The following is a 19,028-nucleotide window of genomic DNA, read 5'->3' as shown; positions in this document are numbered from 1 at the left end:
TGCAGGACGTGCTGATAAAAAGAAAACTGATTTTTTAAAATCAGAAAAGAAAGAGTCCCCCAAGGCTGAAAAGAAAGGGTTTCAGCCTCAGAAGCCAAGGGGTACTCAGTTTTCAGAGACTTATAAGGGCAAATCTCTATTCACCCCTGAACAGATAGCGGAATTCCGTAGAGATGGGAAATGCTTCAGGTGTGGTAAAGAGGGGCATGTGGCTGCCCAGTGCCCAGAAAAGCCTTCAACATCGAAGGGAAAAGAGGCAGAGAAGCCACGAGGACCGCAAAAGCCAATGGCAGGGGGAATTCCTGATATACTGGGTCATGCTTTGAACCAAGAAGAACGAGAATTGCTGCTATCATGGGGCAAAGTTAGAGACCAGCAAGCGCTAATTTTATTTGATCCAGGGGCTACTGATAATTTCATATCAGAGGATCTAGCCCTGAGGCTGGGAATAAAGACGGAAGAGTTAGGCAGAGCTTTGGATGCCGATCAAATGTTTTGTGGAAACCCTGTGCCAGTTACTCCCTTGATAGGGAAGCTCCGTCTTCATGTTCAGAGTTATGTGGATCAGGAAGACTTCTTCATTTCTCCACTGAAACACTATGATGTAGTTTTGGGGATGCCTTGGTTTCACCGCAAGGCAGTGAAGTTGACTCTTCCTGAAAGAGTGTTGGAGTTTGTACATAGGGGGAAAAATCAGCGTTTAATTGCCAGGAATAAAGGGGACACTATCCCCATTGTATCTGATGTTTCATGCAGTAAAGCAATAAAGTCTGCAATTTCTGCGTACATGGTTTTTGTAAAAGAAAAAGAGAATGATATGCATGCTGAAATGAATGATGCAGACAAAAATAAGTTCCAGTTTCTTGTAAACTTTAAAGATTGCTTTCCTGATGTTTTGCCAGGGGAGTTACCCCCAGAGAGACCAGAAGATCATCAGATAGAGTTAATGCCTGGTAGTGAACCACCAAACAGACCCCCTTATAGAGTCAGTGCGACTCAGAGAGAGGAGATTATGGCTCAGGTACAGGACTTGCTGTCCAAAGGGTTGATTCAGCCCAGCTCGTCTCCTTTTTGTTCCCCTGTACTATTAGTACAGAAGAAAGATGGTTCATTCCGTATGTGCGTCGACTATCGCGCACTGAATAAAATGACCATCAAGAATAGATTCCCTATTCCGCGTATTGATGATGTCCTGGATCAGTTAAATGGAGCTTCAGTTTTCAGCAGGATAGACTTAAAGAGTGGCTACCACCAAGTGAGGATACAACCTCAGGATGTGCACAAGACAGCATTCCGCACAACATTTGGGTTGTATGAATACTTAGTGATGCCTTTTGGGTTGACAAATGCTCCAGCCACATTCAATAGAATGATGGATCGCATCTTCCGGAAGTACAGGCATTTTACCGGTACTTTCTTTGATGATATCTTAGTTTTTTCTAAGACAGAGGAAGAGCACAGAGAACATCTTGCTATAGTGTTTCAAGAGCTGAGAAATCATCAGCTCTATGCAAACAGCAAGAAAAGTGAATTCTTCCTGGAAGAAATCCACTATCTGGGGCATATAATATCCAAGAATGGGATACAAATGGATCCAGCGAAGATCCGTGCCATTCAGGAATGGCCAAAGCTGAAAACTGTGCATGAAGTTCGAAGCTTTTTAGGCTTGTGTTCTTACTACAGAAGATTTATCAGACATTTTGCTGATATCGCAGCTCCATTACATGACCTCACTAAGAAAAATGCAGCCTTCACATGGGGATTATCACAGAAGAAAGCATTCAATACACTCAAGGAAAAGTTGACTACAGAGCCTATTCTGGTAGTTCCGGATCTGTATCAGTGTTTTGATGTGGATTGCGATGCTTGTGGAGAATGTGTTGGGGCTGCATTGCATCAGAATGGTCATGTAGTAGCCTATGAAAGCAGACGACTTCGGGATGCGGAAAGATATTTAGGAATCTATGAGAAAGAGTTATTGGCTGTAATTCATGCCATCCATACATGGAAACATTATCTTTTGGGTGCAGATTTTACTGTCAAAACAGATCACCAAAGTCTGAAATACTTTTTGACTCAGACCAAGCTTTCAGAGAAGCATATGAAATGGGCAAACATGCTATCAATGTATCATTTTCAGATTGTCCATACTCCAGGAATTCGGAACAGAGTGGCAGATGCCTTGTCCCGAAGACCCCAGGTCAATAATGTAACTATTGCTTATCATCAGGACCTGGAAGGCATGAGGGAACAATATGCTCATGATTCTGATTTTGGTGAAATTTTACAGCAGATGCATGAAGGCCAATCCACCAGTCACTATTCCCTGAAAGATGGGTATTTAATGAAAGATGATTGCCTATGCATCACCCAGGAGATGAGGAAAAAGATTTTGGGGGAATGCCATGCACCTCCCTATGCTGGACATAGAGGAATTACAGCAACAACTCTAGCCCTGGAGAGATATTTCTCTTGGCCAGGAATGCGGAAAGATATACATCAGTTTGTTACGGAATGCCTTACGTGTCAGAAAGTGAAGTATGATAGACGGAAGGCACCTGGCCTACTTATGCCTCTTCCCGTGCCTCAGGCACCATGGGAAAGTATTACAATGGACTTTATTTTTGATTTGCCGAGATCAAAGTCAGGGAATGATGGGATCTGGACTATCATAGACAGATTCAGCAAGCAAGCTCATTTCCTTCCGGTTCGCAAAACCATAAAGGCAGATCATATGGCTAAGCTGTTCATGGCACAAATCTTTAAACATCATGGTATGCCTAAGTCCATTGTTAGTGATCGAGATCCCAGAATGACCAGTCTATTCTGGAGAGCTTTATTTGATAACATGGGGACGAATCTGAATTTTTCTTCTTCTTTCCATCCCCAGACAGATGGTCAAAGTGAAGTAGCAAATTCTACCATTTTGGATATGCTGAAATGCTACGTGGGTGACCAAAGTTCAGACTGGGAAAAGTACCTACCATTAGTAGAGTTTGCTTACAATAATACAGTACATAGCTCTACAGGGAAAGCCCCTTTTGAAGTCATATATGGGAAGGTGATTTTGCCACCTATATTGAGGACTAAAGATGAAATATTTGCAGCTGATCAGTTTGTAAGAGACCTCCAGACAGCTTACAGCCAAGTCCGGACAGCAATTGAAAGGTCTCAAGAGAAACATAAAAGGGCTGCAGATAAACATAGGAGACAGCTAGATCTCAAGGAAGGGGACTGGGTACTTTTGAGGTTTGAAAAAGCTAGGCTCCGCAAGTTTAAAGGCAAACAGAAAGTGTATGCAAAGTTATCTCCCAGATACTATGGCCCTTTCAGGGTTACAGAGAGAATAAATGAGGTTGCATACAGATTAGCATTGCCAGAGCATTGGAGGATTCACAATGCATTCCATGTGAGTCTTCTAAAGAAATTTGAGGGACCAGAGCCTACAGAACCAGTATCAGAAGATCCACCAGAAGTGGATGAGCTGGAGGAAGTCCTTCAGCCAGAGCAAATTGTGTACCATACTGTACGTAAAGGCCCTCAGGGTAAGGAATTTTACAGGTATCTTGTAAAATTCAAGAATTATACGGCATTAGATGCCAAGTGGATGGACGAAGACATGTTATCCGATCATCCACAGCTTTTGGATGTTTACAAGGATGTTTACAAGGAAGCTTTTCAGTTGAGGTCAACTGAATAGAAGCCGAGGGGATGTCACCACAATGTAAATATCCTTAGTCAAAGTACAGTTGACCATTTATTTGATCATAATTAAAGAGTTTTATATGTGTTAATTATGGTCAAAGAGTTATTTTAATGGTCAAAGGATTGACTACGGTCAAAGATACTTGACTCCAGTCAAGTAAACCTGACTGCGGTCAGAGAGTGTTGACTTCAGTCAACAAGACTTGGCATGCGCCAAGAGGGTTAACCCCGGTTAACCAAGATGTGCCAACTTCGGTTGGAGAGACTTGGCTATAATTAAAGCGCCTTGACCCTTGGTCAAAGCTCTTTAATTAATGTAGCAGGATTATAGTGAGCAGTGTTTTTTTCGCTCCCTTCATGGCAGCTCCTGCGAGCTTCCCCTCCCCCCCTCGCCGTTAGCCCCTACCTCCCCTTCGCTCCCCCCCCCCCCTCCCTCGCCGCGTCCACCTCCACCCCTCCCGTCCGCCCTCGACCCCCGTCCCCTCTCCTCCCCCCCCGCCGGCACCCCGCTACCCCTCGCCTCACCTCCGCCCCTCGCCTCATCCCGCCCCTCGCCTCACCTCCGCCCCTCGCCTCACCTCCGCCCCTCGCTCCAGCCGCCCCTCGCTCCATCCCGCCCCCTCGCTCCATCCCCGCCCTTACCTCCGCTTCATCCCGCCCCCTCGCTCCAACCCGCCCCTCGCCCCCGCTCCAACCCCCCCCCCCTCGCCGCCGCTCCAGCCCCCCCCTCCGCTCCATCCCGCCTCGCCTCGCCCGCCTCCGCTCCAGCCCGCCTCGCCTCGCCTCGCCCGCCTCCGCTCCATCCCGCCTCGCCTCGCCCGCCTCCGCTCCATCCTCGCCCGCCTCCGCTCCATCCCGCCTCGCCTCGCCCCCTCCGCTCCATCCCGCCTCGCCTCGCCTCGCCCGCCTCCGCTCCATCCCGCCTCGCCTCGCCCGCCTCCGCTCCATCCTCGCCTCGCCGCCGCTCCAGCCGCCCCCTCCGCTCCATCCCGCCTCGCCGCCTCACCCCCAGGCTCCACCGACGCTTCATCTCTTCTTGGGTGGCAGCCTGTTTTTCTTCATCGGAAGCTTGCAGTTAGTCTTGGCGGTATGGCGGCCCCCAGCCCGGATCCGGAGGCCCAGTCGGACCCTCCCTCTCCAGATGCCTACCGCGTTATCCTGACAGAGCAACAATCATCTCGTGTTCAGGAGGTAGCCAGTGACTTTGCTCGTACCTCTGTTTACGGTAGAGTCATTGGACACTCCCCCTCCAGGTCTACCATCAGGGACTGGCTCCAGTCCACTCTCTTGCTAGAGGATGGCCATATCGAGGAGGTGGCCCTTATGGGAAGGGGCATCTTCTGGCTCAAACTCTCCAGTGAGAAAGCTGCGAGCAATCTGATTGCCGGTTCCCCCACATCGGTGGATGGGAAGATCATCATGATAGTCCCGTGGTACCGTGGTTTCAGCGCAGCGGATTTCGACACTCGGTTCCGTATACCTCGCCACCCAGTGACACTCGTTTTTCCAGGGCTTGCTACTGAGCTGCGGCCGATTGTCAGGGACTTGGGCTCCCATTTTGGCTGGGTTATGCACGACACCTTTGCCGACGCGGTGACCACGGCAGGAGCTCCCCGAGTCCGTGTGGCTGTGGCGGATCCTGCGACTCTCCCTGCAGTGATCGAGATCGTTACAGGTGCCGGCAGTATCACCCAGAGCATGATAGTCACCGGACAGCCAGGTCAGTGCCTGCGGTGCCATGGCTTTGGGCACTTGGCGGCTACTTGTCCACGCTTTGCCAGCTCGTCTCGACCCTCCCCGCCCCCGCCCCCTCCGCCCCCACCTCCCCCCCCCGGACAGCCACGTCAGGAGGAGCCGAGGCAGTCGGAGCCTGGGCCAGAGGTAGTGGGCGGTTGGACCGAGGTTCGAAGGAAAAGAGGAAAGAATAAGAAGATTTCGGATAAAGGCAAGGAGGCAGAGGTCACCATTCCTGCAGCAGCACTCCACAGGCCTGACAGGCAGATGCCCCAGGGACCTGGGAGAGCCTCTTCTTCGACGGCAGCCCGCCCTCCACAGCCTCAGATCCTCCTCTCTCCCACCCCCCCGCCTTCTCCCCGGTTTCCCCAGTTTCCCCCCCCTTCGCCCGCCCCGCAGTTTCAGCCCCCGCCTCCTTTTCCTCAGTCCCCTCCCCCTCCCCCTCCCTCTCAGCCCCAGTTCCAGATGCATCCCCATCCCCCTCCCCCCCCTGCTCCCCTCGCCCCTCCTACAGAGTTAGCTGCACCGTCGCCTTCCCAGCCGAGTGCAGCCTCCGCTCCACCTCCTCCACCTTCTCCGCCAGTCGCCTCCGTGGAGCCCGAGTCGCCTATCCCGCAGCCTCCTCCCCCTCCTCCCCCGCTTGCAGGACACCCGGTGTCTGTACCACCAGTGGAGCAGGTTTCCCTTCCCGCTAGCCCCTCAGTGGCAGACTCAGCTGGGTCTCAGCTCCAGGAGAGAGAGCTCCCTCGAGACTTTTACAGATCTGGCCCCTGGGACTACCTGGATGTGGCCGACCTTGGGACCTTCCCGGCTTGTCTCGACATTAGTATCTTCATGCTCCGCAAAGGGGCGGATGGGAGGATTGGTGCCTTGGCTCCCAGGGATGGCCCTAGCTTCGCCTTCACGTTCCTCAGCGATGGCACCGAGACCTGGACAGACGACTCGGTGTGGGAGGCTCTCAGAGAGCAGACACACGCCCAGATTTGCTCCTGGATAGGCCCGTCCGGTGGGCAGCTCCTCGAGACTCAGTGGTCCGAGGGCGATGTGCGCTTGCGGTGGCGTTGCGCTGCCAAACGTTTCCGATTGATCGTGATCCTCAGACCCCCCCTGGCATGGCCTCTTCCCCAGGATGTCAGAGCTTGGTCCCAACAGAAACTCCGAACCTTCTACGGGATGACTGCTTCAGAGATCTCGAGCTGGCTCGAGAAAGCATTTGTTCATGGCACTAGAGGCCTCTCGCCTTTGCTGAAGGTGTTGAAGAACAGGCAGGACGACCCCGTCTCCCCCTCCAAACCTTCTCACAAGCGGCAGCGCCTCCACTCCGATCTGTCTGATTCTTCTTCGACTTCTTCTGCGAGCAGACAGCTATTCGCAGCCCCCCATCCCTCTCCATGAGCCTACACCTCGTATCCTGGAATGTGAACGGGTTTCACTCTTCGAGTACCCGTGGTCCCAGGAAGCTCATTTTGCGTCAGGAACTTCAGCCTGCAGTGATTGGTCGATTGGATGTACTGCTGCTCCAGGAGCACAAGCTTTCTGCGGCTCATGCCCGTAGCTGCGGGAAGGTTCTCCCTGGACGCTCCTACACTTATTGGGAGCCTTCGATCGGCGCACAGGGGAGGAGCGGGGGGGTCTGTACCTCCGTGTGCGAGCAGTTAGCTCAGTCAGTTTTCGGTCACGGCACGTTGATCCCAGGCCGAGCCCTTTGGGTAGGCCTGAATTTGGAGGGATCCAAGATAGGAATCCTCAACATTTATGCTCCCACAGACCTCAGATGCAGAGCCACCTTCTGGAGGACACTTACAGGGATTCTTCCAGACATGGATTCCTGGATTGTTGGAGGAGACTTCAACAACCTGGAGACCTTGGAGGACCAGCAGGGTAGAGATCCGGAGTTCACAGGTATGGCTCAGGCAGAGCAGTCAGCTTGGGACTCTTTCATCTTCGCGACAGGAGGGAGGGACAGTTGGAGAGACCCGTCCTTCCGGCGTTGGCACGGGAGCCTGGACTTCTCTTGGGGCTTCCGCAGGGAAGGAGGCAGACTCCTGGAGCGGCTTGATAGGTTTTATGTCAGCGATTGGGCCATCAGCAGAGGTGGCCAGGCGGGCATTGTTCCAGGGACGACACTATCCGACCATGCGCCTGTGCTCCTCTCATTAGATTCGGCAGCCCAGACTCTCCCCCCCCGATCATGCAGGATTCCCGATTCCATCTTCTCGAGGGCGGACGTCCGTAGCAGCATTTGCAGTCTTTGGGACAGAGACTGGGGGGAGGGCATGGATCTGGTAGACTCGGTCGCGCAGGCTCTGCAGGAGTCCAGCCAGATCTGCCAGCTCGCAGCCCTACAGGTTCGACAGGATTGGTGGGGCAGAGAGAGAGCTCTTCGGAGGGACCTCGCCTCCATTCAGCGACTTCAGCAATCTTCCCCGGGCTCGGAGGAGCTTCGGATCCAGGCCCTTCGAGCCAGAGCCCTCTTGGAGGAGACCCTCCAGCGTCGCTCCGAATTCTCCTTTCACGCCTCTCTCTCCTTCTGGGCCCGGAAGGGTGACCGGATGTGCAGGGAGTTCTTCAGGACACACGGCCAGAGAGCTGCAGGTGATCAGCTACGGAGTCTCAGGACAGCGGATGGTCACATTGTTACGGACCCGGGGGAGGTCCTGGGGTTGGCCACTGACTTCTACAGGACCCTCTTCCAGCAGGAGCCACTTGCCCCTCGTGCTAGTCGTGACCGTGAGGAGGTGTGGAGGCACATTCCATCCCTGGTCCAGCCCAGCATGCAGGCGACGTTGTTGGCGCCGTTCATCGCGGATGAGATGTTGGAGGCCTTGATGGCTATTGATGGGCAGAAATGCCCAGGTGAGGATGGGCTATCCCGAGCTTTCTTCACCTCCTTCTGGGACCAGATCCATCAGCCCCTCCTTGCAGCTCTGCAGGGGATTTTCAGCAGCGGTCAGATGCCAGAGAGCCTTTCCTCGGGACTGATTTGCCTCATCCCGAAGGGAGGAGATAGACAGGAGATCCGCCAGTGGCGTCCGATCACTCTCCTTACCACTGCCTACAAAATCCTCGCCAAGATGATCAGTGCCAGAGTTCGACCTCTACTCCCAGACCTCGTCCATGACACTCAGACAGGCTTTGTCCAGGATCGCAGTATCCTGGATAATGTCTTCACCTTTTCAGAGGCGGCGGAGTGGGCTCAGTACAGCGGTTCACACCTTGCCATTTTACTTCTCGACTTCGAGAAGGCCTACGATCGCGTGGATTGGTCCTTTTTGGAGGGGACTCTGGAGCGACTAGGTTTCCCGGCAGGCTGGATTCAGGGTATCTCAGCTTTGTACAGGACAGCGTCTAGCAGAGTCATCATTGGAGGCAGGATGGTGAGCGTTTCAGCTTGGAGAGATCAGTACGTCAGGGCTGTCTTCTGGCTCCTTATCTGTTTCTCTTCTTCGCCGAGGCCATGACTTACTACCTTCGAGCGAGGTCCACAGGGCTCAGGGGTGTTCGCCTTCCACTCCGGGAGGACACGGAGCTTCTGGACTCAGAGTACGCAGATGATACAGCCCTTTATGTCCAGGACGATGAGAGGATGCTAGAGAGGGTGCGGATGGCCCTGGAGGTTTTCTGCTCGGCCGCTGGTGCGAAAATCAACTGGAACAAATCAGTTGGTTTTCTCACAGACCCGGGGGCGTGTTCTCAGTGGGGGCGATTCCTGGGCTTCAGATGGATTCCACGTGGACAGACAGCTAGATACCTTGGCTTCCAGGTTGGCCCAGACATTACGCCAGCTCAGCAGTTTCTCCCGGTGCTAGATTCCATCCGACGGAAGCTGGCTTTCTGGAGCACTGCTAAGCTGTCCCTTGCAGGTCGTGCTTTAGTAGTTAACCAGGTCCTTCTAGCCACGGCTTGGTATGTGGCTTCCTGTTGGTGCTTCTCGAGATCCAGCGTGGCACAGCTCAGGAGGTTGGTTCGGAACTGTCTTTGCTCTGGGGAGGATGGGCAGAGAGATACCAGAGCCAGGGTTGCTTGGCAGACAGTCATTCTTCCGCAGGCGGAGGGGGGTCTGGGGGTCATTGATCCAGAGCTTCAGAGTCAGGCCTTGTTAGGCAAGCTTATCATCCGCGGTTTGACCCCAGGGGGGCAGACGTGGAAGATGTTACTTCAGCAGGGAGTCGGCTCTTGTGTCCCGCGCCGAGGTGGAGAGTGGCTACCGTCCTTCAGGTGGATCTTCACTTCCGCCCCGCTCACTCAGCCCCGCTCCCCACTCGTTCGTAGCCTCCTCATGGTTTGGAGGCGGCTCCGTCTCAGTCTCATTCAGTCCCAGCCCAGCTGTCAGGAGGAGATCGATCGCCAGCCGCTCGTCTGGAATGGGCAGGTCAGAGACGCCGAGGGCCTTCAGCTGGGGGAGAGATCACATATCAGGTGGGACGGCTGGATGAGGGGGCCAGCCCGGTCCCTTCGAGTTTGGAGGGACACGTACAGACATCTGGAGATGGCCGATCTGGCAGATGCAGCGGGAGGTGCACGCGGAGTCCAGGCGAGACGCACGGAGATCGACGGTGCGATCCCAGCCGCTTGGTTGGCTCCACCTGAGCCTCAGGTCCTCATGCCTGGAGACACCCACTGGCTGGGACAGTTCACCCCTCGTGGCATCCCACTGGTGGTCGCAGGACGTTTGGATGACTCCTCTATCGCCTTCTTCGCGGTTTCAGGGGACGGACGACTCAGGAGAGAGGATGCGCTCATTGACCCCCTACTCCCGTGGCAGAGGGTTAGGGTCGTAGGCCTTCTGGGGAAGGTCTGGCATACCGACCCTAGTATCGAGCAGGACCAGTTGCAGCTTTGGCGTCTTTGGCTCTGGGAGGGGCGGGCCTTGTCAGAGCTTGAGTGGGACCCAGGAGAGTGGTGGTGGCCAGAGATTGTGACAGGACAGGGGCAGACTTCCTTCTTCGCTTACAGCACGACTCTGGGCAGGCGAGTTCTCGGGAGGATGCAGAGCCGCCCCCCCACCCAGCGTCCTAGCTGGTACGCACAGGGTATTTCCAGGTTCTTTTTGCAGGCTTTCTGGAAGGCCTTGTGGGAGAGCTGGCGGCCGCGGAAGATCTCATACTTCCTGTGGCTTCTTACCCACAAAGGTCTTCCAGTGGGGAGCTGGTTGAGGCAGATAGGCCAGGACGGTTGCTGTCAGATTTGCCATGCGGATGAGGAGTCACCAAAACACTGCCTGTGGAGCTGCATGCGCGCCCAGGAAGTGTGGAGGTGGACTTTCGGGCTTCTTACTCGTGCAGCACCAGAGCTAGGAGTGATCACTTGGGGCGCGTTCTGTTGGTGCAGCACCGCACCTGGTCTTCATCACTTGTTCGAGGCATGCCAGCAGGACCCCACTTTCCTTATCACAAAGGGGACGTGGGGGCCGCTCGAGGGTATCCCACAGCACCTAGCAGAGGCTGATACAGGAGTTCGGGAGAGGCAGCCAGTCTGGGAGATTATCAGCAGCATTACAGGATGGCACATCTGGACCTCGCGCTGCGCGCAGATCCTCGGTGGCACCTCCTTATCGACTGCCCAGATCATGGCGGAGATTTGGAGTGAGATTATTCATACCCTCAGAGGCCAGTGGGACCAGATTCAGGGAGACTCCCGGGCTGGTCAGGAGAAGCGGAGACGCTTCCTCCAGGCTTGGGATTCACAGAGCCTCTTCTTCGAGCAGACTACGCAGGGCCTTCGGTGGCACTACTCACCACCCCGATGGCTGTTCATTCACACTCAGCATATTCCTCCGTGAGAGTATGATTTATTATGCTACCTTTTGGGCTGCGTCCGGTTTGTGAACGCAGCCCGTCAGCTATAAGCTGACCTCTTGTATCTTGTTCTCGAAGTAATATAATTAGAACTGTTTTTTCGGCAAAAAAAAAAAAAAGCTCTTTAATTATAATCAAGAGTGTTGATCCCAGTCAACCAGAGAAAATATATATATATATATATTTTCTCTGTATATATATATATTTGTTTAGAAGTGCACATGTGTTCAGTGGGGACGCCCACCGTGACTAGGATTAGTCCACAGTGTGTTATTTGCATGCAAAGCGCTAACAATTAATGGGTACCATGGTGGTGCGCTTTAATTAATTGTTGCAGGTACTAGCAAGGATTATTTTTCCTAAGCGAAATGGGAGCCTGACAAGCATCTAGGAAGCGGTTCGTGTGACCGAGAGTTTTGAAGACTCCAGAATGGCCCTTAGTGGCTTGTAATAGGATTTACTTTAGATTTTAGACAAGTGGCATGTTGCCAATTTGAATGGGGCTTGAAGCTCTTGTAAAAGAGGGATTTTTCACGTTTTGAGAGAGAGACTTACGAGACAGCTTTAAGCTGAACTTCTGTATTGAATTTCTGAAATGAATAAAGACCTTCGGGGGGGTCCAGCCCGACAATTTGTCCTGGGCCCTAGTGCATCTCCAGAGAGAGGGAGTGAGGGAGAGTTTTTGAGAACATAAATCCTGTTCTATAGCTATCTTTCACAGTCAGTCTGGTTTTAGAATATACCTGCTCACCTGAGATACTGCATACTGAATATCGGTCCTAGTATTGCACAAATAGATGAGGCATCCAACAACTTGGCTGTAAAGTGTGACATCCACTGATTCACCTGCATCATACATAGTAAGCTTCAGCCCCTACTCCATGGGAGTGGCTATAGGCTTACAATCATGCATGTTGAACCTATCCAAGAGCTTTTGCACATACTTGGATTGAGACATAACGATGCCACGCTTGTCTTGTATGAACTGGATCCCCAAATAAAAATTTAACATGCCCAAATCTATCATGCCAAATTCAGCTTTCAACTCAGCTTTGAAATCTACAATTATTTCCTCATTTGACCCTGTGAGTAGCATATCATCTACATAAAGAATGATGACCAAAATGTCCCCCCCATCCTTCTTGATGTTGAGGGTGCTTTCTGTGGGACTATTATGTAACCCCTTACTTGCCAGGAATGCATCAATCTTGGCATACCATGCACGTGGGGCTTGTTTCAGCCCATATAAAGCTTTATTCAGCTTGCAAACTTGAAGTGCATTGCCAGAAAGTTCAAATTCAGGAGGTTATTCGACATAAACCTCTTTGTGCAAGTCCCCATTAAGGAAAGCTGTTTTTATGTCCAATTGATGGACATTCCAAACAAAATTTGCAGCCATGGCAATAACTGCCCTGATGGTGGTCATCCGGGATGTAGGAGCAAATGTCTCCTCATAATCTATGCCCTTCTTCTGTGCATAGCCTTTGGCAACCAGCCTTGCCTTGTACCTATCAATGGACCCATCTGGCTTTGAAAGCCCATTTGGTACCAATGGCATGCTTCCCTGGTGGCAAATCCACAACATCCCAAGTCTGATTTTTCTCAATGGACTGCAATTCATTGTGCATGGCATGCATCCAATGCACATTATCCATGGCTTCCTCAAAAGAGTCAGGTTCTTCTTCATCAAGAAGAGCACTTGCATAAGCTGTCTCAACAGAAAGAGCCCCCCCTGCGTGCCTTACTGCACTACGAGTCCTACCAAGCAAAGGTACCTCAAGCCTACTCTCCCTGAGAGTCTGTAGCAACCAATTTAGAACTGTTTTGGATGCGTGTATCTCTTGAATCTCTTGCTTGACAACTTAATCCACACCCTGTGCAGGTACAAAATCAGCATGTGGCTGAATCGGGGCATGTGGATCAAGACGAGGAGGTTGTAAATTCTGATTTTCAACATGAACCTCAGCTGGGAAACCAAATGCTATAGGAAGCTTCCCCAAAAAAACATTATCTGAAGAAGCTGGAATAGAAAATTCAGCATGTGTATGTGCTGAATTCTCGGAAAATATAACATCTCTACTCACAAATATCTTGCATGAAAAAGCAAGATTGTAGAGACGATAGCCTGTGCTTTGTGCACTATACCCAACAAAAATGCATTTAAGTGCCTTATCTGACAACTTCTGTCGAAACTCCATAGGCAGATGGGCATATGCAACACAACCAAAAACTCTGAAATGATCCATTGAAGACTTTCTCCCATGCCATGCCTCATAGGGAGTGATTGTCTTCAAAGCCTTTGTGGGAGCCAGATTCAAAACATAATTTGCACACATGAGGCCTTGGAGCCAAAACCTGTGAGGCAACTTCTAGTAAGCATGCATCTACCCATCTCCATAAGAGTACGATTCTTATGCTCAGCTTTGCTGAGGTGTAAGCCTCACTGTAAGCTGATGTGTGATGCCTTTCTCCTTCAAAAATGCCTCAAACTCATGAGACATATACTCCCCCCCTCTATCTGTGCGAAGTGTTTGCACCTTGAGTCCTGTCTCATTTTCAACCATAGCCACAAAGTGTTTGAAATGCATAAACACTTCTTAATTTTGTCTTAAGACCATAGACCCATGTATAATTGGTGAAGTCATCTATGAATGTAACATAATAGAGAGAACCACCAAAAGCAAGTGTCCGCACGGAACCGCATACATCATTGTGTATGAGCTGTAATTTTGAGTAGCTCGTACCGCACCATCCTTCTTAAAAGGAAATCTATGCATCTTGCCAAGAATGCAACCCTCACATGCATGAGGAGAAGGTGACTCCAAAGGAGGCAATGCATCAACCATAGCATGCTTCTGAAGTGTCATCAAGTTGCCATAGCTCATGTGACCATATCTGGCATGCCATAAAGAACATCTATAATTCTGAGATATGTGCCATCCGTGGAGCTATACATCCAAAACTTACTCGTCGAAGAAGAACGGGACTATATGCAACGAATGAAAAATTCTTCCAAGGTTCCTATCCTAGGAGAAGCTCCCTGACCACCACCTTGCATAGCAAGGCCCTTCATAGCAAGTCTAGATCAATGATATTGAGGCTCCCTTTCCGCATGGGGCGGATCAAAGTCTACTAAGCCACCCTGGCTCCAGTGTATGTCGAGCCATCTAGCCCACTCCATAGAAAGTTTCTGGTTGAGTGATGTATTCCCTAGAACGTCATCAATAAGAGCAAATAAACCATACCGTTTGGCCAGCAGTACCTCATTAACAGCCACCACCCTGAAAGCCAGGTCAAGTTTGCCTGAACTCCAAAAGAGGAGTTTTCTCTTGATATTCTCCAACACGGAAGCAAATCGCTGCAAAGGAGAGATATCCACACCAACCTAACATCCCAAGTATCTGATAGAGGCAAACCTCTAAATCAAAGTAAAACCAAAATCAGCCCCCCAAATCTTCGTCGCTAACCTAGAAGCTTGGATTTATTCCAATCGATATGTGCCCTAGCTAATAAATCCAAGGCTGTCTTTTAAGATAAGATGAATGAGACCCTGCAAGTGAATCAAGCATGTACCAAACTCCCAAATGCCCTACAGAGCTGAGGTAACATAGTCCCCAATCATGTCCCAAAAAGCAACGAAAAAGGAGGGTGTCAACCCATCTGAGCCCGAGCACTTTCCCTTGTGGAGGGCGATAAGTGTAACCCTAAATTAAATACTCTTTTCTGAGGAGGGACTATTGCAACCCAATCACGCCTCATGCTCACTCATACTCACAACAAAGCACATGACCATTCTGTCAATTGTAACAGTTCATACATTCCGCTCACTAGCCGTTAATAGGCTAGAGAGGAAGGAAGTTGTCAACTCGCCTATTACAAGAGAGCAAATTGCACACATTGTTTTGGTGTCTTAAAATTAAAATGCATTTTTAAATGTCCCTCGCCATTTCACACTAGCACCACTCTAAATCCTTTTAATGCTAGCTATATATGTATCTGTTCCTTGTAATACAAAGCTCGACAAGCATGACTTGACTACCTTGTCATCTCAAATCACTCACCTATTTGTGACCACACTTCCAACTTACTTCCATTGGATAAGATCCCCTAGAAAGTCCACACAAGCTGCATTGAATGTGTGATTTTTTTTGGCTCTATACACCTTGATAAACCTAGTTAGATAAGTATCAAATGAGTTGATGACAAGATTTATGTGCATTCACTGGAACCCTCAGAGGTCATTTAAGAGGCACTCCACATCCCTTCTAACAGTGTGTAAATTGAGTTCTATTGAAGCCATGATATTTAGTGTTTCAAGAGGAAAATTAAGCTTGCCCAAGAGTGTTTAGTTTAAAGGATATATGATTCAGTGGAGCTTATTGACGTCAGGGAAATATGAAGATGACTGACATGTAAGCCTGCCAAGAAATATCTGATTCACAAAACAACATTTTAAGACAGTCGAGCAAATGGATCGAATTGCTTGTGCAAGTATCAGATTGGAATGCAAATGCAGTTCTAAAGCAAATTTAAGTCACTCGAGTATATGAATCACCTCTTTTTGTGTCTGCAGAATTGTCTCTTCCATATCAAGAATGTCACCTCTGCAGACTTGCCTGTGCGAGATGGGTTCCTCACAAAGGGTGCTCAGGCATGGGGTAATTTGCTCTTTATTCTTTGCAATCTGGTAGCAATTTGTTCCTTTATTCCTCTGCTTTAGCAGACTTTCTAAAATTATGTCTGCCACTGAAGAACTAAGTCCTGAGGCACACCTTTCTCCTGTATTTTGGCTTTCATTGGAAGATACAGTATTCCTGTTGTATTCTTGGTGTTTTTCCTGTGTGCATTGGCAAAATTGAGAACAACAAGAGATAAATATCCTCAACTATACCATCAGAAAACAGACATGGAAAGAAAAGAGAAAGCACACAAGTATATCGTACCTCTGTACATCGACTACATGTCCAATCAGGTAAATTCCTATTGCAAAAACCCAGTGGGCTTTCATTTTCTTTTTGATGGAACCTGTTTGTTATGCTGGAAAGAATTTTGGAAGAAAGGTCACTGGACAGCAGATGATTTGAAAGGTCAGGATCTGAAAAATTTTCTTCCAAGTCAGAAGAATGTTCTTTGGAGGTATCACAAAGGCCCGAATACTTTTTCTTGGGCATACTTTGCTGAGCTCTGCAAATTTCTTCTTGCTGTACGACCGCTGTTTCAGTTTTAATATGGCTTTCAAATGCCATACCTGAGGCCCCAGTTGAGCTGTGCACCTTCCCCAAAGATGTACAATCCTCTTCTCTAGGAGATCTTTCCATCCAATGCGCTGTTGTGTCAATTTCTTGCAAGAAACTTCCCATTGTGCTCACAGAATTGCTGTCTGTTTTGACTGCATCATCAGCTAAAGGATCTTGATGTTTACCATTTTCCCACACATATCTTGTGTTGCTTGTACTGTCTGTACTTCCATTCAATTCTGCCCGGAGCTTTTGTATAAGTACTTCTAAACTGTTATAATGTTTTGATATTTCATAGTTAGGTTTGTGGCTGTTCCCTTGAGGAATAGAATCAAGCTGCCTGTTATGCAACCCACTAATTGTATTGCTCATGGTTTCAGTTGACACAGAAGGCTTTGCCTTCACATCACACATCCTATACACATTCTGAGGACCAGTATTTAGATCTTGCTGTCGGCAATGCTTTTTGCCTTTTGATTCTCCTTTGGTAGGAAATATATTTCTTTCAAAGTTCCTGCTAAAAGACCTTCCTTTTTCTAAATCAAACTCCCCCATCCATTTAGATTTAGAACCCCTTTCTTTCCATGCCTTAGCCAAGCTACTAAGCATTCTGGCCCGTGCTCTCTCTCTAAACACTTTCAATCTCTCTTGATCCAGCACCCAATCATCCTGAGTTAGATCAGGAACACTGTTCTGTCTTCGCAGCTTTGTTTTCCTTTCTCTTGCACAACCGTGACCAGACCACCTGTCTGACTCTGGAGTGACAGGACCTATTTGTGAGCACCGCCTGCACTGTTTTTGAAGGGACCTTTCAAAGTTGAAATTTGCACGTTTCTTCTTATCAGAGAGACATGCGTAAGCCTGTGGGCACACACAACTTGACGTTAGTGGAAAATCATGCATTCCCAACAGTAGTTGCATAGGATAACCTGATAAAGTTGGGAAAACAGTGCATGTCGTGAAAAATTGCTGCATCTAACAATATTTGCAGGTTTCCTATCCATTGTTACCAGTCCTCATTGAATAAAATCTCCAAACAGACCCATAACCCAGGAGAGCCATACACACCTAAGAAAATTCAAATCCAAAACAACTCTTGATACACCTTCAATATTTTTAAATAGCATCACTATTGATTAAAAACTGTTCATGAAAACGTTTTTGTCTTAATAAAACTGATATGGAAGCTCATACTCCAGTTGAAATCTTAAAAAAGCACATCCAACTAGAAAACAGAATGCTAGTATTGCAAGCACATGAGAGAAACTTAGGACAAATTTAAGAATTGAAAGTTATTCTGGACTGATACCTTGTTCATTATGCTCTGCGAGCAATACAAACTAAAATATCAGAACGGTAAGAAAGTCCAACACTGTGGATGAGTCCAGGAACATGGCCAAACTCATCCTCTAAAAACACAACATAGTGCAGTTTCAATCTCATGAAAGTCACTCATAAGGTTGAAAACAATAAACTCCATCATGCAAGGCAGGGACTAGCTACTATGACATCCCCACTGACGTCATCAGCGCCCAATAGTGGGTGTAGACCATAGTATAAACATATGCTCTCACACATACAAATCCACACACCCACAAATGCTTGATCGTCCATTTATACAAAGTCTTCGTACTGAGTTTCTGTCGGCACTCCCAAGGTGAAGGGCAGACTCAGCCATGACGAAGGCTAGCACTAAAGGAGAAGGCTAATCAAAAGGTGACAATGGCAAGCTTAGTAATGGCGCTCACACTAGATATCCAGTGGTATGTTTGGAGTTTGAAACCAAACAATCACACGACCTTCTGCAGCACTCCATCACAATCAGCAGATGTCATCTTTGGGATGAAGTGATATAGTTAGTACCAGTGACAACCAAGAAGAGCAACCAAGCCCTAGTTCTCGACATACCAAGCACCGATACCAAGAAGATGAAATGGCTCAAAGGGGTGCCCACTCAGCCAATTGTTTTCACCATTCACTTGAAGCGAGAAGTGCGCAAGGGAACGCAGTGCTGCTCATGTAAGTTAACGGCAATGCCAACCCTGCACCCACAAATCTAGACAAGGAGGCCATCTTGAAGGTTACGAGAACTTCTTCTTAATGGACAACCTCCCTCCAATGCTTCCACCCAAAAGGCCTGAGGACCACTGAATCGAGCTGATTCTCAAAGCCTCACCACCATGCAAGAACCCATACAGACTCAAAAAGACCTTGGAGTTCAAAATGGACCACTAGCTAAAGGAGTTTTTTCAAGACAGGTCCATTCGACCTAGTGACTCCAGATTTGCAGCACCGATCCTCTTTGTTAGAAATGATAAGATCAAAAGCTTTTGACTACTTGCAATGAAAGACCTCCAAATCTAAACAACTATGTATTGCAAGAGATGATGGAATCACACAAAACTTTAGAGACACAACCAAGTCTATTTTCCATGTACTACAAGGAACTACATCTCGGATAATCAGCTTAACCGCTTACTACAACAAGCCATAAGACTAATATAAAACTCATTGGAGGGCACACGAAAGCAAGTGTCGCCACTAAGTATCCATC

At 49.1% G+C, this 19,028-nt stretch overlaps 1 protein-coding gene across 4 annotated transcripts in view; it reads right to left on the bottom strand.

The window, feature by feature from the left end:
* The window catches only part of LOC147906282 (uncharacterized), a 91,127-nt gene that overhangs the window by 16,364 nt on the left and 55,735 nt on the right, over window positions 1-19,028 (bottom strand). For 3 of the 4 annotated variants that reach the window (XM_087377706.1, XM_087377699.1, XM_087377712.1), the window contains exons 5-6: window positions 16,181-17,335; window positions 15,793-16,074 (exon numbers count right to left, since the gene is read on the bottom strand). In XM_087377706.1, the coding sequence (XP_087233832.1) occupies window positions 15,793-16,074; window positions 16,181-17,335 (1,437 nt within the window). Of the gene's footprint in view, window positions 1-15,298; window positions 15,410-15,792; window positions 16,075-16,180; window positions 17,336-19,028 lie in introns of those variants that run through there. The other variant, XM_087377709.1, reaches the window with a different exon arrangement.

The sequence above is a fragment of the Dipteris shenzhenensis genome, chromosome 1, assembly GCF_047967505.1.
Source record: "Dipteris shenzhenensis isolate YYH24624 ecotype China chromosome 1, Dip_SZ_1.0, whole genome shotgun sequence".
In the NCBI taxonomy this organism is placed as follows: Eukaryota; Viridiplantae; Streptophyta; class Polypodiopsida; order Gleicheniales; family Dipteridaceae; genus Dipteris; species Dipteris shenzhenensis.
The sequence above is the reverse complement of the archived record's forward strand: the minus strand, read 5'-3'. Positions and strand labels throughout refer to the sequence as shown.